Genomic DNA, 24,958 nt, shown 5'->3' on the forward strand with positions numbered 1-24,958 from the left:
TCATGGACGTGCCCAACGCACCCATGCAAATAGGGAGGAGGTAATCAGAAGAAGAGGCATTATTGTAGGGCTCCACGAGGCCGAGGTATCTGTGTCGGAGATCACACGTCGCATGGGCATTACTCAGAAAACAATTCAGCAATGGGTGTGCCAACATGCTGAGGAAGGCAATATTTTAATTAGGCCAAGATCTGGCCGGCCTGGAGTGATGTCGGTTGAGGACAACAACGGAATTATCACGACTGTCAGAGACAACCCTATAATAACAGCAACTAACAGAACAAGAGATCTAGCCCTTTCTTGCCACCCTTCCACTGCTCGACGGCGTCTTCATGAGGCTGGTCTTAAGTGCTATGTCCCAGCAGTTAAACAGATGCTCAGTGAAGAAAATAAAGCAGCACGCATTCAGTTCGCCTAAGAGCACATGGGCCATAGCATAGACTTCTGGAGGAAGGTGATATTTACAGATGAGAAAACATTCAGTTTTGTTTTGGCACCACATCGTCACTGCTGGCAGACTGAAAACACCCGTTACGAGGTGAGGAACATCGAGACACAGAGGAGCAGCAGGGTTGGTGTTTCTTTCCACGGTTGGATGTGGTATGGTGGACCTGGCCAGCTTGTTACAATTGACGGATACCTGACCAGAGCGAAATATATTGCCATTTTGGAAACGTCTCTCCTTCCATCCGTTCGGGCGGATGTTATTCCCGAACCAAATACCATATGCCTTGTCCAGGACAAATCGTCCATACACACATGCCGAGTAGTGAAAGACGGGTTTTCCCGCCACAATGAAATTCGTTTGATCGACTGGCCATCAAAAGGTTGTTACTGCAACCCTGTTGAAAATTTGTGGGCAATAATGGTGCAGGAGTGGGAAATGCAGGATCGAACCAGGGCCTCGGTGGAGATGAAGGCCAGGGAGGTGTGGGAGGGAATATGTCGTCAACTAGCTATCTGTAGGCGGCTTGTAGATTCTATCCCAACGCACCTACAGCAAGTAATAAAAGCTGAGGGCGGCTGGATCAGATAGGCTATTAAGCCACTGAAGGTATCATTCTCAGGGTGTGTATAGCTCAATATATGAACTTCGATTAGTGTTGTGTTTCTCGTTTTAGGGGTTTAGGTTAACGTTTGCATATAAGTTATCCTGTGGTGTGTTTTCAGTGGCGTCACCAGGGGGGGCTAGGGGGGGCTTAGCCCCCCCAAATCAAGGACTTAACCCCCCTAAAATTGCAGCCCCCCAAAATAATAATAATAAAAAATCACCAGCTTACATAGTATGCTTGCAGCTCGGCATTGACCCACCTAGCTTTCCCCCAACCCCCTACCGCCAATCCACTTTTATTCGTGCATCATATTAGTTTAATACAATATTATTTATAGCTATATAATGTGATTAGTTATTCACAATTTACGTAAACCTATGACTCAAATCATAATAGTTAGTTTCCCATATACTTTTTCCAAGCTCGGTTTTCTTTGAAATATATTTATTGCACAAAGAATGCAAGATTGTATTACATTTACCAGACTTATTATATATTTACAATATATAATATGGTATATATTAATCACGGAGCTTTAAAATTGGATTATGCAGTCTAAAATATCTGATCTATGCAATTTTTCACAAATTCGAATGTTCAGAGTATCGGAACTAGGAATGTTTGTTTACATTGAGAAGCGTCTGTGAACTGTGGCTAAATCCTGTGTTGTTTTCGGTTTTATTTAAATGTATTGGTTTCAGTGGCTGTATAGACGTTACTGCGTTCCGATATATTGCTAGCCACCTCACTTTATCTGTTCATTTTTGTTTTTACAGATATGAGATCTAGCCTATACTCTATACAAAGAGTCAGCAGTACTTGGTTCAGTCGACACTCGACTGTCAGAACTGAATGTCATTTCCCTTTTATAGGCTATTCTACATTAATACATTTGCGGATATCAGCCAGCAGCCACTCAAGTGATGAAAAGGTCATTTAAAACTCCTCAGGGACAGGGTGACATAAGGAAATTCTCACCCGCACCTCCAAAGATGACTCAGATGAATGCCAAGAAAAAGTGGCTGTTACTGGGAATGAGGTGCCAGAAGCAACCCCAGATAACCCCAAAGCCGAACCCATTCAGACATGTGTAAGTAGCCCTATATCAAACTATTTCAGTAGTCATGAAGCTTAGGCCAGGATTTTTTTTATTTATTTTTAAATTGGTTAGGCCTAGGCTATTTCTCATTGTTGCAAATATATTGTCCTAAACGTACAGAGTGGGAACGTAGGCTAAAACTCTCTCTCTTTCTCTCTCTCTCTCTTTGATATATATTATATTTTCTCATTATTTTTTTGGCCACCGCTGTTCTGGTGTCAACATCTTTTTCCATAAGAAGTTGTAGTATCACACATTTTACATAATAATTTTTAAAGCTGTTTAGTCATAATTAACAGTGTGTAATGAAGTGTGAATGATGAACAACCAAATATCATTTCGCTGTTAGCTGTGGTATAGGGAAGAAGGTGGATGGCAGACCACAAGGGCCACCCTGTTTCAATTATAAAATGAAGGTTAGGAGAAGTGAAAAGATATCTGAATAGTGCGTAAGTGTAAAGTCCTGGGGAACCATTTATTATGTTGGCATATGTGAATGTACTTGATGCCATTTTATAGAGGTGTATAATGTGCTAGTAGAGTTGTCATTTATCTCTACTTTTTGCATAAGCCCAGAGTATATGTAATGCTCGGCACCTCACTTTTTAGCTGACCTCAGCACCGCGCCCTAGTCGGCTCGGTGAGTGTACAGCGTCAGAGGCCGTTTTACAGTTTTAAAGGGAGGTGGTGTCGCTCCTACATATCTCTCGGGTCGCAGTTATATTATTCTGTACCCAGTAAAGAGAGATTTAATCTGCTCATTTCTGTCACCTTACGCTACCACTTAATAACAGACCAACTTCCACCTTCTCGTGGCAGAGGACCTTTGGTGGGAAGTGTCGGGCAGTGACGGCGAGTAGCTGACGTGTACTACAGACAGTGTCGTCGATCCAACACGGTGGTCTAGTTATACTATACAGCAGAACACTTAATATGTAGTCAACTGCTACTCCATAACGGCTACATTAAATTGGTGGCCAGCAGTGCGACGATACATTTTATTGGTGCTAGCGGTGGCACGATATTTAGTGCTAGCCGTGTACCGATACATTAAATTGGTGGCAGCGGTGGGATACAATATGTGCTAAAGGGATTTATGCTGTGAACCAGTAACCCTTGCAATCGCTCGTTCCTGAAGGTGAAACAGAAAATCTTACTCTACTGTTGTAAGGGGACTAATTACCAGTGAGTTAAGTGGAGCAGATAAACTGGAGTGGTAAATATTAATTCCTCCCATTATTCTGCCAGTGCGAGATTCCTATCTTAAGCACAAACTGGCAGTTATCTCACCTGTGGTGTGCGAGATATCTCCATCTTCAAACGCAAACTGGCAAGAATCTCGCTCTCGTGTGCGAGAGGCGAGATAAGGGGAGTTCATGCCAGTGCGGTGAGGAGTGGGTCAACTAGCGAGCGACTTCTAGCAACTCCAGAGGCGCGGACGGCCGAAGCGAGCCGAGGGAGAGCGGCGGGCCTGGCGTGGTGCAGGCCCAGGGCGAACCAGTCGCTTGCTAACTCCCACAGCGAGCGGGCTGCCGTGTATGGTTGGAGGAGTCTGGTGGAGTGTGGAACGTGGAATGTGGAACATCATCCTGGACTTTCATATCTAGGTAGTGTCCATGCATAGTAATCCACACACACACACACTTGAATCAACACACGTTAGTTAGTTGATGAGTGGAAATAAAGGTTTCTCAGAATTCCCTTGAAATAAATATACTTTCTGTGTATTTTCTGTCACTTACCATAACTATCCTTTTTTTATGTCAGTTTATCTTCCTGTAACTGGGAGGGGAATATTACTGACAAGGTTGGATGGATACAGTGGAAAAGTGGGGACGTAGAATTAGGGAAATAGAGATTAACCCCACTAGACTCAGAATTTTATGAGTGGGTTGATACATCAAATAAAAGTGCTCAAACATATTAAATGAGTGAAGGACATATTGAGGATCAAGGTGATGAGGATATTTCTGAAGGACAGGATGAGGATTTGAACGTTTTGCATTTGCGTTCTGGTCATACTTATTCAACAGTCCCAGAACAATCAGTTAGATCCAAAATGGCCACTAGTCTTGCTAGAGGGTAATCCTAGTGAGGAGACTGTGGAAGTTGAGACTACAACAGTACCTTTGGTCACTCAAGATATGCAAAAATCCAGTCATTAGTGATAGTACTACAACCACTCACATACCTGTGTATACTTCAGATGTTTTTAGTACACCACAAGGTTTTGGACAGAATTTATTTTCTGTTCCTTATTCAAATGCATGGGGTATAAACACAGATGGTATTGGCATGCGAACTCAGAATCCTAATCAATGGGGCATGAATACTAATATTGGCATGCAAACCCAGAATCCTAATCAATGGGGCATGAATACTAATATTGGCATGCAAACCCAGAATCCTAATCAATGGGGCATGAATACTAACATTGACATGCAAACCCAGAATCCTAATCAATGGGGCATGAATACTAATATTGGCATGCAAACCCAGGGCCCTTATCCAAATACCTGGGGCATGACTAACAATATGGGCGTGCAAAGTCAGACTAACCCTCCTCCTTTGTGGCAGATACCTGTACCTAATCTGGCTACTGATATAGTACAGCAGCATCCTAACTGTACTGAAAGTCAGGCTTTGGCGAAGGCAGGCATATGCTATGCAGAAGCTAGCAAAGCCTTGCAAACTTCGGGCTGGAGAGATACAGCTACTAGTTCTCCACAGCAAAGGACCAAGGCTGTTAAGCCAGAGGTGAAAAGATGGTATGTCATACATGGGCATTGTCCTTATGAAACGGACTGTTGCCCCTTTGTCATTGAAAAGAGGAAGAAACTAGGGAACCCAGCTAGTTCGGGGGAAGCTCAGGGCCGCGCGCAAAAGTAATTAAAATAGTACAATCCACCGATGCGTGTGTGGCAGCTATTACTAAGGTAGACTTATTATCTATTCCTTGGATCATAGGGAAAGGCCAACTGTCCCTGATCGTAGATACAGGGTCATGTACAAACTATTTCTAGTAAAGCGCTAGAAAGACTTAAAAGAAATCCCTCTAACAAACTGGACATTATCACCACCTGATGTAATGTTGACAGGTGTGACAGGGAGTAGAATGAAGATTGTAAGCCAGGTGCCGTTGACATTGAGGGCAGATAAACGATCTCCTGTGTTACGTGCTACGTTTTATGTGGTTGAGGAATTTCCTCTGCCAGCTGTTGGGCTGTTAGGCTTTGAAACCATGGAGGAGTATGATATAGTAATACACCCTCAAATTCCATTTCCTTTAATGGGAAAGAGTAGGCCTTAATCCCTCAGCGACACGAACTGGAACTGGCATCCAATCAGGAGCCGTCCAACCAGTTGTGACCCCGACAAGTGAAGTGTCAAGGGAGTCCCCGGATGCACACGAAGCGGAGGGTATGGACTGGAAGAAAGTCAGGGCTATAGTGAGTGGTAATCACCACTTACCCAGTCGAACTGTCTGTAAAATTCCTGTCCGAGTACCTGACGTGTCGGTGGGAACTGATGTAGCATGCTTAACTGAGACTGTGAGACATAAGGCATTGTCGCTGGAATCGACTCTGACTGGCGTTGGCCAAGACCAGAAGACGCCCCTCTTCATTGCAAATATGAGTGGTGGCGCAGTTAAGCTCAGAGATGGTTGTTATATAGGCGACTTGATGTGCTATGGTGCCCCCATAAAGGAAGTCGACGACGTGCCGGTGATCTCTCCTGTAGTTACATCTCAAGCAATGACTCAGTCGGAACCCGTACGTCTGGCTAAGGAAAAACAGCTGGAGCAATACGTGAAGGTCACGGATAATGTAGACCATAAAACATGACTCCTAGCCCTCCTTAGAGAATTTTCCGACATAGTAGCACTTCCAGGAGAAGCGCTGGGTAGGACGGATAGGGTGAAGCATCATATTGGTTTGTGCCCTGGTACAAATCCAGTTTATTTGCCCGCATACCGTCTACCGCACAGCCAAAGGGAAGCAGTGGATGAGGAAGTTGAAAGGATGCTGCGTGATGACGTTATCCAGCCTTCCTCCTCGCCTTGGAATGCACCACTCTTTCTAGTGCCTAAGAAGGACGGTGGTGTGAGACCTGTTGTGGATTTTCGGCAAGTGAACAAGGTAACAGTACCGGATCGTTACCCGATTCCGCATCTGCGAGACTTACTTCAATCATTAGGTAAGGGAAATACTGTGTTTACTTGTCTGGATCTAGCGTCAGGGTATTGGCAGGTGGAGCTGACCGAAGAGTCGCGTCCCATTACTGCTTTTAGCACTCACCGTGGGCACTTTGAATTTCTCCGGATGCCTTTTGGACTGAGTAATGCTCCTTTAACATTTCAGTGGATGATAAACCAATTGTTTGGCAAGATGTTAGGGCAAGACGTCTTAGCGTATCTAGATGACCTATTTTCCTACACCACAGAACAAGGATCAGATAAGATCGTTCCTAGGCCTCACTGGCTTTTATAGGAGTTTTGTCCACAGGTATGCCATCATAGCATCACCTTTAACGACGCTACTTAAGAAGGACGCTGCATGGAAATGGGGACCCTCGGAAGAGAAAAGCTTCAACGAGCTCAAACAAGCCATGTCAGAAGCACCCGTATTAGCGTTTCCTGATTATACTCAACCTTTCTATCTGTGCACAGACGCCTCAGGTCTGGGTCTGGGAGCGGTGTTACAGCAGAAGGATGAGCAAGGAAAGACACATACCATAGCGTATGCTAGTAGGGCATTAAGACCCCCAGAGAAGAACTATTCGACGACACATTTGGAGACATTAGCAGTCGTGTGGGCGTTAGGACATTTCCGAGATATTATCTTTGGCTACCGGATAATTGTTTTAACTGACCATGCACCCATACGCGACTTGTTTAAAGGAAAAAACTTGCACGGTAAGGTTGCGCGTTGGTTTGGCAAGGTAATGGAGTTTGATCCAGAGGTCAGATATTTACCTGGCCGTCAAAATGTTGTAGCCGACGCGTTGAGTAGAAACATTGCTGCTACCATAGCCGAGGATGTTGCTCTTGCTGAGTATTCCTCAGACACGGTAAAAGCGGAACAACGTAATGATGCGATGTGGTCTCAAGTCATCTATGCCTTGGAGTCTGGTGACGAGACTTGTCTACCTGAACTCCCAGTACCAATGACTCACTTCCATCTTCAACAGGGTCTTTTGTATAAGCAACCCCCAGGGAAGGACACTGCATATCAGTTGGTTGTTCCTGCTACCTTACAGCAAGCCGTGCTACAGTTAGTTCATGACGTACCTCAAGCGGGTCATCCCGGTCGCGATAGATGCATACGTGAGGCGAGAAAGAAATACTATTGGCCGACCATGAGGAAGGACATAGAAGCCCACGTCAGTCAATGTGTCAAATGCGCGGAAATACGAGGAACGACGGGACTTCCGACTCCCATCTTAGAGTATCCTCTACCGGAAAAACCCTGGGATACAGTCTCCATTGATCTCTTAGCGTTACGGAGAAGTCGTCAAGGTTCAAGTTATGTACTGGTGGCAGTGGACCATTTCTCACGATTCACTGTTTTAGCACCTTTACAGACGAAAACTTCAGAGGAGGTGGCGCACACTTTTGTGACTTCAGTGATTTGTCCATACTCTGCACCTAAGGTATTGCTCAGCGAAATGGCAGTGAATTTCGTAACCAGGTGTTTTACAAGAAATCTGTCGTATGTATGGAGTAAAGCAAGTTTTTGTAACGCCGTACAGTCCTAAGAGCAATGGCCTGGTGGAGAGAACAAACAGGAAGATACTGGAAGTCTTGAGACCAGTAATAACCTCAAATCAAGAGGATAACTGGGAAGACTGGTTACCACATGTAGCGGCGACCATCAACTCCTCAGAAAATTCATCAACTGGGAAGTCTCCTCATTATATCCTTTATGGAGAAGAGAAAGTGTTACCCTACGATTTGTTGGCTGGACCTCCTACTCCAGTAGACAACGAAGAAGACTACGCAAAGGTACCGGTACAGTTGTTGAAATTCCAATTTATACACGGTGAAGTACGGAAAAGATTAAAAGCCTCAAGAGCGGAGATGATGGTGAAACAACACAAAGGTAGTCAAGAAAAGACGTTACAGGCAGGCCAGAAGGTCATAATCCACAACCCTGAGAGAATTTCCAAGCTCAGACCTAAGTTCCGCGGACCATATACCGTTGTGGAACGAGTATGTGGAAATACTTATAGAATAAAGGATGAAGCTAATGGAACTCAGAAGGCAGTACATACTGATAGGATCAAACTAGTAAGTCAAGAGCTAGGCCTATCATCTGATGTGTCGTGCCCTCTGTCTTCGTCGCAGTCTATGTCGTCATCCGTACCTGTCCCTAACCAAGAGTATTGCAGCAAGCTACGATCCCACAACAAGAGTGATTAAGGGAGTATCTACTCTTGCAGAAAAAAATGTGGCTGTGGCTCATACTCCTCGTGCGTTGCTTGGGGTGGACCTATGGAAAGACATCGGACATGGACACGACTGCGTTAATGCCAGGAGCACTGAAGAGCCCACTTGGAGAAGTCGTGGTAGTGGAAGATGCAGTATGCGTCTACTATCCAATGGAAGGCTATCTCCAAATGCCAGATATTATCAAGGAGGTCTCCAAGGGCTTGTCAAATCTCAGACAGCAACTATTGGAAGTGGGAAAGATGTTTAATCGAAACCCACGATTGACGAACTCTGACACTGAAGCTTTGTTGAGCTTCAGACTAGGCATATAGACAGGCTCACCGACAGGCTCATTAACTTGCATGTAGCTTTACCTAACGTACACTCTGATCTTTCCAAGCATGTCCATGCACGTACTAAGAGAGGACTTGTGGATTTTCTAACTCTTTGGTACGGCATTAGATAAGGATGTAGTGCAATTGGGTAGACAGATGCATGACTTGACACTGGCCGCTAAAGCCAATAATAGATTAATCATGCATGTGTATAAACAGTTAGATGAGTTCACTAACAATGCTAACGAGATAATTAGGACTACCAACCATCTAGTAGAGCTTGTGAACAACATCCAAATTAACTTACCAACCCTAGCTAACTTGGTGTTATTTGCTGAGTACTTACATGCTCTCGACGAGTCAACCACTGCTTTGGAGAAGCATGCAGCCAATATGGTGGACGGCTTAATCGATGCAAGTTTGAACAGGGTTAATGCTTTATTGCTGCCTACTAATATATTACCAAATGCACTTGATATAGCTATGTGGAAGCATGGACTTATGCCACTCTTTGATCTGAGTCAACTGGAGTATTATTACCCATTGTTAGAGGCCCAGTTGACCGATGAAGGCATCCTTATATTGGTACCTATGAGGAATGCTGTAACACACCAGGCATGGCGGTTCATTTCCTTCCCTTTTGCTACTGCTAATAATACACTTGTTGTTACTGAAGAGGGTCCAGAGGAGCTAGTTGTCTCAGATGACAAGAAATATGTAGCAGAAACGACTGTGGATGAATTTGAGAAGTGTAAGGCCTCATTTCTTGATCTCCATGTATGTCCTGCTTTCCATTTTGTCTTCGTACCATTAAAGGTAGAGGAGTGTAAGAGGGCCTTGTTGGACACAAATACTTCCTCTGCTCTGCAACGTTGCACCTTCCAACCCATTCAGTTGAAGTCAGTATTCCATGCTCATATTCATGCGAAACAGTACTTTTACTTTCCTGAGACAGAGGATGTAACTGTGATTTGTGCCTCACAGAATCAATTCCTTACAGTAAAGGGGTACTATATTGCACCTGATTTTTGTGAGTTACACAGTAAAGAGATAGCAGTTCTGCCTAGCAAGCATCATCTAGCTTTGACAGTGAACTTCTCATCCCAGTTACGACCCTTTCTACCTTCATTCAATGTTACTTCCTTGAATGTGAACAGGCTGTCTCATGTATTAAAGGAGCTTATCTTCCTCTCCCACCTGAACAGGACTGATTTAGAGCCTTATGTACTGTCCTATCTTCCTTCATACCTTTCTCCTTCCTATTTTGGTCCTGGCGTTGGTCTTCTACTTATTGTGGTCTTGTCCTGTGTTTGTGGTTTACGCTACTATTTAAGGAGCCAAATGGAACCCACTGATACCACGTGTCCGTACTCGAGGATTGCAAGTGGATGTTCCTGAATAGTTAGCTACCCTACACTCTGGTTAGGCTACACAGTAGTTAGGACAACAATGTCGACGAGGACGTCAATGGTGTGGCCGAGCGATGTTCTGGTGTCAACATCTTTTTCCATAAGAAGTTGTAGTATCACACATTTTACATAATAATTTTTAAAGCTGTTTAGTCATAATTAACAGTGTGTAATGAAGTGTGAATGATGAACAACCAAATATCACTTCGCTGTTAGCTGTGGTATAGGGAAGAAGGTGGATGGCAGACCACAAGGGCCACCCTGTTTCAATTATAAAATGAAGGTTAGGAGAAGTGAAAAGATATCTGAATAGTGCGTAAGTGTAAAGTCCTGGGGAACCATTTATTATGTTGGCATATGTGAATGTACTTGATGCCATTTTATAGAGGTGTATAATGTGCTAGTAGAGTTGTCATTTATCTCTACTTTTTGCATAAGCCCAGAGTATATGTAATGCTCGGCACCTCACTTTTTAGCTGACCTCAGCACCGCGCCCTAGTCGGCTCGGTGAGTGTATAGCGTCAGAGGCCGTTTTACTCGTACAGTTTTAAAGGAAGGTGGTGTCGCTCTACATATCTCTCGGGTTGCAGTTATATTATTCTGTACCCAATAAAGAGAGATTTAATCTGCTCATTTCTGTCACCTTACGCTACCACTTAATAACAGACCAGCTTCCACCTTCTCGTGGCAGAGGACCTTTGGTGGGAAGTGTCGGGCAGTGACGGCGAGTAGCTGACGTGTACTACAGACAGTGTCGTCGATCCAACACGGTGGTCTAGTTATACTATACAGCAGAACACTTAATATGTAGTCAACTGCTACTCCATAACGGCTACATTAAATTGGTGGCCAGCAGTGCGACGATACATTTTATTGGTGCTAGCGGTGGCACGATATTTAGTGCTAGCCGTGTACCGATACACCGCCCAGCACAAGTGATAACCTTGATATACCTGCTGAAGAACCGGCACGAGATCTATTTTATAATTTTTGCTTTTTTGTGAATGGCTTTGTTTTCCTATCACAGTACCGGTAATGGAAGATAAATCTTGACAATTATATCTATATACATTGAATAAAGAGCTTCTTTGAATTATCAAATTTAATATGGTAAGACTAAGAAACCGTTATGATACCACATAATACTAGCAATTGAAGAAAAACTATTATCTGCAAAAAAGCTTTATACAATTACCTTGTACACATTATATCATAAGGTTTACTGATACCTGGTATTAGGCCCATCAATATTCATGTGTCCTATAAGTTTCATATTAATAGCCTGTGAGACCTTATTTTACTTTTTCTTCATCTATAGGCCTCAAAAATGCCCCTAAAACTGCTCAATTTCCTAAAAATTTTCGGGGGGGGCTTACCGCGCCCCCCCCCCCGTACCCCCCAGCTGCATAGGCTCGCTTCGCTCGCCCCCCCCCCTTCTGTCTACACCAGGGCTACAGCCCCCCAAAAATCTGACCCCTGGTGACGCCACTGGGTGTTTTGTATCCTACTGTATGACTCACATGAAATGTAAGTCACATTGGTAATTGCAATATTTCATTACATAACAATTCCTTATTAGTTTCTCCACTAAAACTTTATGTAAAGTAATAGTTGCCTTGGAGGGGTAAATAGTGCACTGACAATTACTGGGCGATATGCGAAGGAAGTGACAGCCTGCATTCAACTAATGGAAAATGTTCATCTTGACATAAAAATATCCCCAGGGAATCTCAGCGAAACGCCAATAAACTACCAGTGTCATCAGAAGTCTATCCATCTATCTATCTACAGCCCGACGCCCTAATCCCCCGAAGGGTGGCCGCAGACAAAACGCCTCCAAGTCGCTCTGTCACCCACCATTTGACTACCCTCCCCCCAACTCACCCCCCCCCTCCCTCATATACCTCTCAACTCCATCCCTCCACCTCATCCTCGGTCTACCCCTCCCTCTCCCTCCCTCCACCTCACCTACATACACTGTTTTAGTCAGTCTTTCATTCTCCATTCTCTCCACATGTCCAAACCACCTCAGTTTATTTCTCGTAATCTTCTCAACCACATTCACATCTACCCCACAACGTTCCTTCACTTCTTCATTCGTCAACCTGTCCCTCCACGGCACTCCACATGCTCCTCTCAAGTAACTCATTTCCACTGCTCTCACTCTTGACTTGTTCCCCTCTTGCAAGGCCCACGCCTCGCTTCCATACGTCAGGGTAGGGATCACAATACTATCACGCAGTGACTTCTTAACTTCCATACTCACCTCCCTATTTCTCATCACTGCTTTCAGTGTACCAACAACCTTCCTTCCCTGCTGTACCCTTTCACGCACTTCATCCCCCAAAGTTCCATCCTTACTCATCACTCTACCCAAGTACTTGAATGCACTCACATTCTCCATATCCTCACCATCCAACCTCACCGCACACTCTGTGACTTCATTCCTCTCAAACATCATAACTTTACTTTTGTTTACATTAACTTTCAGATTCCTCCTCCTACACACTGTTCCAAATTCATTCACCAAACCTTGCAACTCCCATTCATCTTCATTCAACAATACTGTATCATCAACAAACAGCAACACCGGAAGCTTCCAAATCTCACCTTCATTCATTATAGGGCCAGCCCCACATCCACTGCCCTACCTTGCACCTCCTTTACAACCTCATCCATGTATATATTAAACAGCCATGGAGACATCACAACCCTGTTTCAGTCCCACACTGAGATCAAAGAACTCACTCAGCTCACCATCCACTCGCACTGTAGCCCTAGCTCCTTCGTACATACTCTTCACAGCACTCAACAATTTCCCCTCCACTCCATATATTCTTAATACCTTCCACATACCTTCCCTATCTATTCTGTCATAAGCTTTCTCCAAGTCCATGAAGGCAGCATACACTTTCTTTCCCTTCTCTAGATACTTATCCACTAAACATCTTAGAACAAATATCTGATCTACACACCCTTTTCCCCTCCTACATCCCCCTTGTTCTTCTCCAACTAGCTCCTCTGTCATATGCGTAACCCTATCAATGAGTATTCTGCCATATATATTACCAGTCACACTAAGAAGGCAAATACCCCTATGGTTACCACATATTTCTCTCTCCCCTTTTCCTTTGTATAAAGGAACAATTATACCTGATTTCCAGTCCTCTGGAACCCTTCCCTCTTCCCAAGCCAATCTACACAATTTCCATATCCACTCCACAACAATCTCACCCCCATACCTAAGCATTTCATCACACACTCCATCAATTCCTGGGGCCTTTCCCAACTTCATCTTCTTCATCGCTTCCACTACTTCCGCCCTACTGATCTCTTCCTCCTCTCATCTCTTCTTCTTCCAGCCATTCCCCAACCACTTATACTCACACTGCTCTCACTCTCTACATTCAACAAATCCTCAAAGTGCTCCTTCCATCTCCTCAATTTCTCTCTCTTCTCCACCAACAATCTATTATTCCTATCTTTCACTCCCCTACTATTTCCCCTTTCACACTGCCTTACTTTCTTTACCTCCTTCCAAAACAACTTCTTACTCTCCCTCCATTTCACACTCAGATTCCACCCAAACTCTTCATCCACTTTCTTCTTACTCTCCTTCACCAGTCTCTTAACCTCCCTTCTCCTGCTCACATATACCTCTCTTTTCTCTCTCTCATCTTCTCCCCTACCTGTACTCGCCAACCATTCACTATATGCCTTCTTCTTTTGTTCCACAGCTCGTTTCACGTCATCATTCCACCATGCTGTCCCTTGCACACCCTTGCATCTCCTCCTCACTCTGCAAACCGCCTCACACGCTGCGCCTATCTCTTCCGTGAATATCTTACATACGTCTTCCACCCCTTCCATCTGCTCTAGCTCATACCTTCCCAATCTTTCTTCCACTATGCTCTTATACTCTGCCATTTTCTCACTATCTTGCAATTTCTCCACTCTTCTCACAGGAGCTGCTTCCTCCTGTCTTCCCCTTCATCTCCTCAACCACTTTCTTTGCAGCTCTACCTTGGCCATCACTAAGTGATGGTCCGAGACTCCATTCCCCCACCCTCTCCACAATCTTGCATCCAACACTTGTCTTCTCATTCGCTCATCCACACACACGTAGTCTATCATTGCCTTTCGTTCAGCAAGTTCACCATCCATCCTCCTTATTACTCTCCATGTATACCGGTGGATCATCTTGTGACGAAAGTAGGTGTTGGTTATTGCCAACCCCTTACAAGCACAGATGTCCACCAAAGCACTACCATTCCCATCTACTTCAGCTGGCACACCCCACTGACCAACCACTCCATCCACTCGTACATTCCCAACTTTGCCATTCATGTCTCCAATCAACAGCACCCTCTCGCTCCTCTCAAACTTGTCCATACATGCTTCTACTCTTGCCCAAAACTCATCTTTCACTCTTAAGTAATATGTATATTTTTAACTTCATTACCAATGCTATGTAATGCATTATTAATCAACTGGAATATTATTTCAGCATCCTTTATTTATTCTCACATATGCATTATGATCTGCTACGTATTTAAAGCAGTGAAACTCCAACTCCGACTTACTACTGTATCTCGAAGCACGATGTATGGAGGGATTGAGGGTTAAGAGAGTGGGGGGGGGGGGGATGTTGGAGGGAGAGTGGAGGGAGAGAGGGTGTTCGGTGTGAAGCCCACACCCGGCCCCAGCCCACCTCTCGCCGAGGCAGCGCCTCCACCCAGCCCCGGCGGGACCAGCTCTTAGTAGCACCAAGGAGGGTTGAACGCCTGTCCCTTCCACCCGGAGGTAGACGGCCTAGGTCCTGCCGGCCAGGAGGTCGAGGCTCCTCTACCCACCGATTGGCCGATGACCCTCCCTCCGCCTCTACCTGGACCGGGGCCTGCCCTCCCTACGACCGTGACTGGGCCTCCCTCCTCGGCTTCCACCTGCTGCTGAGCTGGGCGAGTGTTGCACGCCCTTTCGACCAGGGGCAAGGGGGTTAAGGGCAGTGTCAGGGCGGTTTTCCACCTGCAGTTCTTCGTTGGCGCCCTCCACCTGGCGCCGTGCCTCTCTCCACCTCTGCACGTCCCGCACTGCCCTCCACGACCATCGTTGTGCTTGTCTGCCCTCCTTCTCACGGACCTTCCCTGCCTTTGCTGCCTCCTCTGCCAGTCGTCATCGGCCCCGCTATGCTCTCATTCGGAGAGCCACCTTCTGCCACTTCCTTGACGGGCTCTTTGTTTGCCCGTGCCCCACCAAGTGTGGGGCAAATATCCACACACACACGTGAAGCCCAGGCTACGAAGTACTGTACATCGAGTCTGGGGTAAGCTGGTGGGTGGATCTCCATTATGGCTCGTGACTGTATATATGTTGTTGTTGTCTTGTATTCACGGAGGAAAAAAGATACGGAGTATTAACTCATACGGGCGAACACGAGACCAGTGTAACGAGCTGGCTTGGTCAACAGATGGCATTGTGGTCGCCGGTGTGTCGTCTGTTTGTTTACATATGTTGACAGAAGGGATGCCAGGAGGCGTGGCGGCACAAATAAACATTGCTCCAAACGCTGGAAACCGCTGCGTTGTTTGCGGGAAAAAACGACGAGCTGGAACTATCCTACGGTTTCATTTCCTACCAGAGTGCAAAAAGAGGTGTGTAAAATAGATGTGACGAACTATTATGCATAAGCAAGTATACCACAATCAGAAACGTGGGTGCAAATTAGGAAGTCACAACAGCTGAATCTGTGCCTTAGTACGTACGCCTGTACGATCTGTAATATCTGTGTGATTACTGTGATCTGTAGTGATTACTGTGCTTCATTATACATATGATAAAGGATAAGTTGCGCACTGATGTGGGACATATGCCCACTTGCTGAGGTAATACCGCTACATTCGCAATGTAGGATATTAGTTACCGGCCTTCACATGATCAGTATTTATTGACAATATTCGTATATTTTGTCCTGTTATTGATCCTGTGAAAATGACAGTGAAGATATGCACCATTATTATTCAAGGCTATTACTCGTATACCGATAACTGGAAATTCCTATTACAGGCAGGTAGGAACCATGTAATGAAATAAAAAATTTCCTAAACCACATGAGGTATTTAGTAGAGAGAGAGAGAGAGAGAGAGAGAGAGAGAGAGAGAGCTGATATCCACAGGGAACAGGAAACACGAAATAGGCCAAGCACATGGGATATTTCGTGTTTCCTTTTTCCCTGCGAGTATTAGCATGTTTGTGAATTGCATGTTAAGTGATTTATTCGTTGAAATATAGATAGACAGATGACAGATAGATGCAGATAGATAGACATAGATGATGGATAGAGAGATAGGCATATAGATAGGTGGGTAACACAGTACAGTAGATGTATGTACGTATTTACTAATATACACATGTATTCCATTACGTGTACTTGTGCACAAACTGATCATACTCAAGCTCTTTGGTTTCCTGTACAGTACATTAGCGCTGACAAACCAACATAATTTAACATGTTTTTTATGACCTTAATTTTATGCACTGTTTATTTTCGTCTTCCAGTGTAAATATCATTACCCTTTGCATGCATAATGGTATGATAAAAACTGCCATGTATGTCACATACTTGGTAATTACTCTGCATGTTTGTGTCGTAACAACTTAAGCATATGCAGATTGTGTTATTGTTTGAAGGCTGTATAATGGTTACGAAACACACAAAATCTTTGCCATATGTTGCTTGTTTTCTGACATTATCGAAAGTATTATGTAATATGACTTTCATTTATCTCCAGCTTCAGAAACATGAAGGCTACATTTATTTTTTTGTTTTCCGATGGTACCGAATGTTTCACACAGGAGGAGGTATTTATTCTTTCGCCAATATATCCACAGGTATGTGGTACAAGTGTGTCTGAAAACAACGGAAAGACTTTTTCTTTTTTAGTTAAATTATTTATGATTAACAGAGGTAAAACAACAAACGGCTAAGGGTTTCTGTTTCCCGTCTGAATGTTTTCGGGATTATAATGTAACCTAACATGTATATGGCTACCTGTCCTACCCATTACCCAATAAATACACTGTAATATTCATATCTGTATTATTAATACATCCATTATATTCCGAGTCGCAGACTTTTGTCATTGGTATGAACCTTTGTCGTCAAAATACAGTATATGGGACATTATTCACCACCCACATGGCAACAAAGGTGAGGGATGCTCATGCACCATATAATTATCTATTGATAACATTAACTTTGTTTCACGTGGTAGGCCTATAAATTCCAGATTCATAATCTGACCATAGTCTGCCCTATAACAATTTTCTTTTATTCCCGGTCTCCCTCATCTAGCTTGTGCAATAGATGGCGTGAAGGTAAGGGCCTCGCGATTTTAGCGCTGAGTCGTAACGCCGTATCTTTTCACCTCCGTGCTTGTATTGGCAGTATTGATTTCACGTACTGTTGTAAACTGCTATTGCTAAAGCATACTTATATCTCTGATGAAGTCTTTGCCATCCTAGTTCTTTTATACACGGTGTAACATGATCGTATTAGCCATACCGCCTACTTCTACTTTAGCGGCGAAGTCTTGAAGTTTTTGTACCCGTTCTAGTTGTGTTAAGTTTGTCGCACCCCATATCATTAAGCCATAATTGATAATAATACTAGTGACTGTACTACAGCTATTCTTGTGGTCTTACCAAAATTATCCTTTATGCGATTAATGTACATTAGAATATTCTTTTATACTCATTTCGTCAATATGTGTGTTGAATGTCAGAGTATTATCAAAGTACACATCTAAATTTTTAAAGGAACTGCTGGGATAGATTTGGGTGGCATCAGTCTGCATGTGAGTGTCTGGTGGGATCCGTGACAACAGTCCTCTCGTACCTATAAACATACACTGGGTTTTATTGGTGTTTAACATTAAACCATTAGTGTTAAAGTCTTCTTTAGCACGAGATAAGGTGGACTCACATCTATGAACTAATTCACTTATATCGTCAATACTGCCAGTGTGGATAAATTGAGTGTCGTCTGCGTATTGTATTACTTGACAGTCAGTTATTAATTGTGGGAGGTCATTAACAAGATAATAAATAGAAAACAGAGAATCTCTCAAGAAGCATAGTTGAATACCCTGAGCCACAGGAGTTAGTATTTTTTAGATGCTTTATCATTAAAATGATAGCATTAATATTTACGGATTCACTAGGTCGAAATATATGATTCGCATTGGTAGGGCTGTGTGATTCATTATTACTGAGAGAGAGTAGTAGTAGTAGTAGTAAATAATAATAATAATAATAATAATAATAATAATAATAACAGGAAGAACGAGAAATATTAATAATAATAATAATAATAATGATAATAATAATAATGAGTAATAACAACAACAGTAATGACTGGAAAGCGCTCACAGAGCGCATACCTCCGCCAGTGGCATTGCCTAAAGGATTCGGATCCGGATCCGTGGAGATAGGATCCGTATCCGTCCCGAAATGTAATTAATTCTTTCTTGTCCCATGACCCACTTTCCACAAAATTTCGTTGAAATTCATTGAGAACTTTTGGAGACATCGTCTTGACAGACAGACACAAACAAACATAGGTGAATACATAACCTTCTGCCACTTGGTTGACGGAGGTAATAATAATTCGGTCATATCCTTGGCACTAAGGACCAACAGAGTATATCACAGCATATCGTGTCCTGGTAACATTTTTTTTTTTTGAAGAACATAGAACATTTTTAAGAACATTTAGTGGCCGCCCGGACGCTCTGAGGTAAAGTAACACAGTGTGGCCGCAGTGACACACACCACGCTACTGAGGCGGGGCTGAGGCGGGGCTGACCTAACAGTCAACGGAGTAACAGAAGGAAAGTGGGTGTAATGTTTGATATTGGGTTGTTGTTGTGAGGAGCGATGGTGCATGTTTTAGGGGTTGTTGGGGTTATTGTTATTATTATCTGTCTATCTATCTATCTATTGCCAGACGCCTCAATCCCGTTTGGGGTGGCCACAAACAAATCGCCTCCAAGTCGCCCTGTCCCCCGCCATTTCACTGCCCTGCTCCCAACTCACACCCCCCTCTCTCATATACCTCTCCACCCATCCCTCCATCTCATCCTCGGCCTCCCCCTCCCTCTTCCCCCCTCCACCTCACTCACATACACTCTCTTCGTCAGTCTTTCACCCTCCATCCTCTCCACATGGCCAAACCACCTCAGTGTGTTCCTTATAACGCTTCCTATCACATCCACATCCACACCACAACGCTCCTTTATATCCTCATTCGTCAGCCTGTCTCTCCATGTGACTCCACAGGCTCCTCTTAAATAACTCATTATTATCATTATTATTATTATTATTATTATTATTATTATTATTATTTTTGACATCTGGCCCAATACCGTTCTCCAGGATTCAGCTGTGTGTGTGTGTGTGTGCTTTAGTTCGTCTTCGACTATATAAAATTTTCCAACCATGATTTTTAAAGGGGTCAGCCTCCACAAAAAAAAAAATAATAATAATAATAATGATAATAATAATAATAATAATAATGAGTGAAAGGATGGCAGATATACCATTAATATTAGTACATGTTATACAATGGACTCATCCGTAATGCGATAATTGGGGAACGAAACCCCCCCAAATTTTTTAAGGGATCAGCCCCCCTTCAAAAAAAAAAAAAAAAAAAATCCGAAATAGTGAAGTTGAGCACATAAAAAAAATTGGTATATATATTGTAGGATGGGGTATGTGGTGACCATGTTATTATTATTATTATTATTATTATTATTATTATTATTATTGCTACTATTACTACTACGGCTACTATCACTATTATTGCCTTTATTATTATTAGTAGTAGTAGTAGTAGCAGTAGTACTAATATTAGTAGTAGAAGTAGTATTAGTAGTAGTAGTAGTGGTAGTGTGGGTGTCTACTAACTGATTCTCCTCCCCCCCCCCCCGTCGTACAGGTATGCCCTGATAAAGAACCAAAGAAATGTACGATTTTCATATATTTTTTATTTAGGTTCATTATTTACCATTCAGTACAAGCGCCAACACTCTGGCAACACTGTCCCTGAAGGCCAAGCAAGGAGGGGTGCATTGTCATAAAAGACTTTGTGGTTCCTTTGTGGTTGAGTTATATATATATTAGACTTGTGGACGAGCGGTTTTTATATCTTGGAGTAGCTTGTAGTAGATAATCTTCTTTCCCATTTGTCATGTAGTGACAGGAGAGGTAAAGAATAGTATGGGACTATTTTTATTTGTCTTGGAAATATTAACGAGTCTCTCACACAGAGCGAAGTATAGAGTCCAGTCCCGCTAGCTATCTCTCTGTCTCGCTCTCTCTGTCTCTCTTTCAAGTTGCCAAGCCCTTCTCCCTGCGACCTGCCTCTTGTATGGCTTGTCTCCTTCTGCCCCTGCCTGTTCTGTGGCTAACCTCCCTCTGAGCTCTCTTCCCTAAATTCTGGTGTAGCAGGGGTTGTATCACGTGTGTTCCTTGTGAGTGGAAAGTTCTAGAAGCCTGTGTGTGAGTATGTGTGTATGTGTGTGTATGGTCACTAGGCACTGTCGTGTGCCTATAAAGCATTCCTTGAGTTAAGAGTGTGTAAGCATGTTTAGCATTGCTCGATTCTCGCAGACACAATACCTTCTCATCATCTGACTCCCTGCTTCTATCTGTCTCTCTATCTATCTATTTATCTATCTATCTATTATGATTTGCAATTATAATATGGAGTTCTGATAGCATGAGGAAAACAAAATCGGTACCACAGGGCATAGAAGGTACAGAAGTAATTATCATTCTATCCATCTGTCTATCTACAGCCCGACGCCCTAATCCCCCAAAGGGTGGCCGCAGACAAAACGCCTCCAAATCGTTCTGTCACCCACCATTTGACTACCCTCCCCCCAGCTCACCCCCCCTCCCTCATATACCTCTCCCTCTCCCTTCCTCCACCTCACCTACATACACCCTCTTAGTCTCTCATTCTCCATTCTCTCCACATGTCCAAACCACCTCAGTGTATTTCTCCCAATCTTCTCAACCACATCCACATCCACCCCACAACGTTCCTTCACTTCTTCATTCGTCAACCTGTCCCTCCACGTCACTCCACATGCTCCTCTCAAGTAACTCATTTCCACTGCTCTCACTCTTGACTTGTTCCCCTCTTGCAAGGTCCACGCCTCGCTTCCATACAGCACAATAATGAACAAAGACATACAATGATACATACATGGTACAAAGTTGGCACAGTAATTATCATTACATGTTGTGAAATGAGTGAAATGGTACATAGATACACACGTATGTACATATATATGCAGAGAGAGGCACATATGCACACATACATATATGTATATATCTATACATATATGTATATATTCACGCACATGTAGCCATAGACATACTGCATGTACAGGATAGGTACGGATGTATAAGGATATGGGTATGTGTACAGGCGTGCATACATATACATATGTAACATGCACATATATATGATATATTCATATATACATAGACAGGGAGACATACATTATATATACATATACACCCTAAGCAGATACAAATAAATAGTCACATACACAGTTAGATAGAGACAAAAACGATATGCATTATAAAATTACCTCGATTCAGAATGCCGGCACCAGGACAGTACATGCACATGCACCTAATCTGTGTGTGTGGACAACACACACACACACACACACACAGGCATGTATGCATATGATATATAAGTGCCCATGTACATATACATATATACACACGTATACAGACACATGAGTATATATACATGCATACACATAAATATACATCCATAGTGTATATATATATATATATATATATATATATATATATATATATATATATATATATATATATATCAAAATGTCCCATCATTGTCCCAATGGCAGAGCATTACAATGAGAGGATGGCAGGGTGAAGGGTGTAAAGGTAGGACTTGCGGGAAATTCTATACTTTCCCCATTTTATGGTTGGTTTTCTTTGGTGCCATGTTTTCTATGATGTAAACAAGGCACGTAAGTAAGGTTGAATTCCATCCAAAAAATTATTTAAACGCTCTTTTCGAGGATAAATTAAGGAGTATAACATCGCCTTGTTACATTTTTATTTATTTTTATCTTATTCTTTATTAACTTGATGGTAGACTTTGATATACACAGAAATAATGTTCTCAAGCCCAAGACAGTTTACCATATCAAGCGGACGGACGGAAATCCTGTGTCTATCTTTTAAAATCGCTCTCGACCCTGTGTAATTGCTCCCGTAAGTCCGAAAACTATATGGAAGACTACAGACATTCACCCTTAGTGCTTTTATCAGTTAGGTCGTTATATGTCTGTTATGTTTGAAAAATTTAATCTGCTTTTTACACTACGGGTCAGAATATCGTTGTACCTGCAGAAAGTGAGACGGGTGGATTTATTTTGTGGATTTCTGGCTGTGTACGAGTGGCTTTTAGGGTGGATTTTAAGTGGATTTGAGTAACGGTGGATCAGAAATGCGTTGTAGTCGCAGAAAGGGAGACGAGTGGATTTACTGTGTGGATTTCTGGCTGTGTACGAGTGGATTAGGGTGGATATAAGATGATTTAAGTGGATTTAGTGACGTCAGATTGGTGTTCGCTAGGAAGAAGAAGAAGAAGAAAGAAAGAAAGACAAGAAGAGGAAAAAAGGAAAGAAGAGGAGGAGGAGGAGGAGGAGGAAAGAAAGAAGGAAAGAAAAAAGAGAAAAGAATGAACGAAGGAAAAGAACAGACATTATATTGCACACTACGGCTGAGAGACCTAACTATGGAGAAAAAGAAAATAGATAGATAGATAAATAAATGGATAAATGAGCAATATAACACATCTTCATACTAGTAAACGAAAAATTACCGTAACACCGATTTAAGTAATTTTAAGTAACAGTCCGTGGATTTAAGTACATTTTAAGTAACCGTCCGTGGATTTAAGTTCTTTTAAAGTAACTGTCCGTGGATTTAAGTACATTTGAACTGCCTACATAGAACTACAAAAATATATATTAAGAAAAAATTAAAAACAAAATATAGTAACGAATTTTTAACCGAAACATGACGTAAGTAGAAATTTAAACGAATTCGTATTTTTAAGTGAATTTAAGTGACTACAAGGATTTTATAAGTAAATATTTGTCTGTGTAAGTGTATATAAGTGACGTTACACAGAAAACGAGTTGGAAATTAATGGGGAACTATGGAAAAAGGAAATAATAACTTTTCCAACATGGCCGTCTTTGTTTACCTTCGTCTGTTGTGGATTGTGGTGGTTGGCGCGTCTACCACAACTACCACCATCCCCGCCACCACCACCTACGCCACTACCAACATTCCTGCCACCGCTACCACCGCCACCACCACACCCTTTGCCACCACAACAACCACCATCAGTGTCCCGTGCAACTCGACCACCACCATCGTCCCCACCGCAACTACCAACATTCCTACCACGGCTACCAACATTCCCACCGCAGCGACCAACATTCCTATCACAACTACGAACATTACAACCCCCAGCATTCCTACCACAACCACCAACATTCCAACCACAACTACCAACATTCCTACCACAGTTACCAACATTCCTACCACAACTACCAACATTCGCAACCAACTAGCAGCTCATTCCCTCTCCTGCCGGATGGTGGTAGATGGTATGGGAATGTTGGTTGGTGAGGGCAATGGTGGTTGTTTGATGGTAACTTCTGTGCCTCTGGTGAGACATGAGTGCATTTATTTTGACTAGTAACCAAGGAGACGCATTCCTACCACGTAATTATTATTGGAGAGTTGATTTGACTATAACCAAGGAGACGCATCCCTACCTCATAGCTGTAATTGAAGGGTTGGTTTGACTAGCAACCAAGGAGACTCATTCCTACCTCATAGCTATAATTGGAGGGTTGGTTTGACTAGTAACCAAGGAGACGCATTCCTACTTCATAGCTATAATTGGAAGGTTGCTTTGACTAGTAACCAAGGAGACGCATTCCAATCTCATAGCCATAATTGGAAGGTTGTTTTGACGAGTAACCAAGGAGACGCATTCCTTCCTAATAGCTATAGTTCTCTTACTCTAACGTGGCAAAGATCCCTAACCCCTTCAGTTGATTCTTTTTTACTAGTAACCAAGGAGACTCATTCCTACCACTCAACTATAATTGGATGGTTGGTTTGACTAGTAACCAAGGAGACTCATTTCAACCTCATAGCTAAGGCTTCTGGAATATGGCCAAATGTTGTCATACTGAAGGGTTGATTTGACTAGTAACCAAGGAGACTCAACCTCATAACTAAGGTTCACTGAATTAAAAAAAAGATATATATGCTAAAATTCAGGCAGTTATTCTCAGGCAGATTTTGAGTCACACTAAATCGAAATGAGTCCAAATCTCAACCGTATCGTAGTTAGTTATTTAATTATGGAAGAAAATATGGATATGATTTTAACCTGAAGATTATCAGTTATTTGAGCTGCTTGACGGTTGAGAGAGACAGACAGACAGACAGACAGACAAAGAGAAATTGTAGCTTGTGAATGAGTGTGAATAATG

General features: G+C 42.9%; 2 protein-coding genes across 2 annotated transcripts in view; both read left to right on the plus strand.

Moving 5' to 3' along the window:
• LOC145390717 (uncharacterized) overlaps positions 1-418 on the plus strand; it is a 438-nt gene extending 20 nt beyond the window's left edge. Inside the window, exon 1 of the mRNA XM_080265511.1 lies at positions 1-418. This exon is cut by the window's left edge and continues 20 nt beyond it. Within this exon, the coding sequence (XP_080121637.1) occupies positions 1-418 (418 nt within the window).
• A 447-nt stretch (positions 419-865) lies between these two features.
• Positions 866-24,958, plus strand: part of LOC145390718 (uncharacterized) — a 32,550-nt gene continuing 8,457 nt past the window's right edge. Inside the window, 1 exon segment of the mRNA XM_080265512.1 lies at positions 866-928. Within this exon segment, the coding sequence (XP_080121638.1) occupies positions 866-928 (63 nt within the window).

This window comes from Coenobita brevimanus, chromosome 15 (genome assembly GCF_032717465.1).
Source record: "Coenobita brevimanus isolate Jiangsu-jjx chromosome 15, ASM3271746v2, whole genome shotgun sequence".
Taxonomy (NCBI): Eukaryota; Metazoa; Arthropoda; class Malacostraca; order Decapoda; family Coenobitidae; genus Coenobita; species Coenobita brevimanus.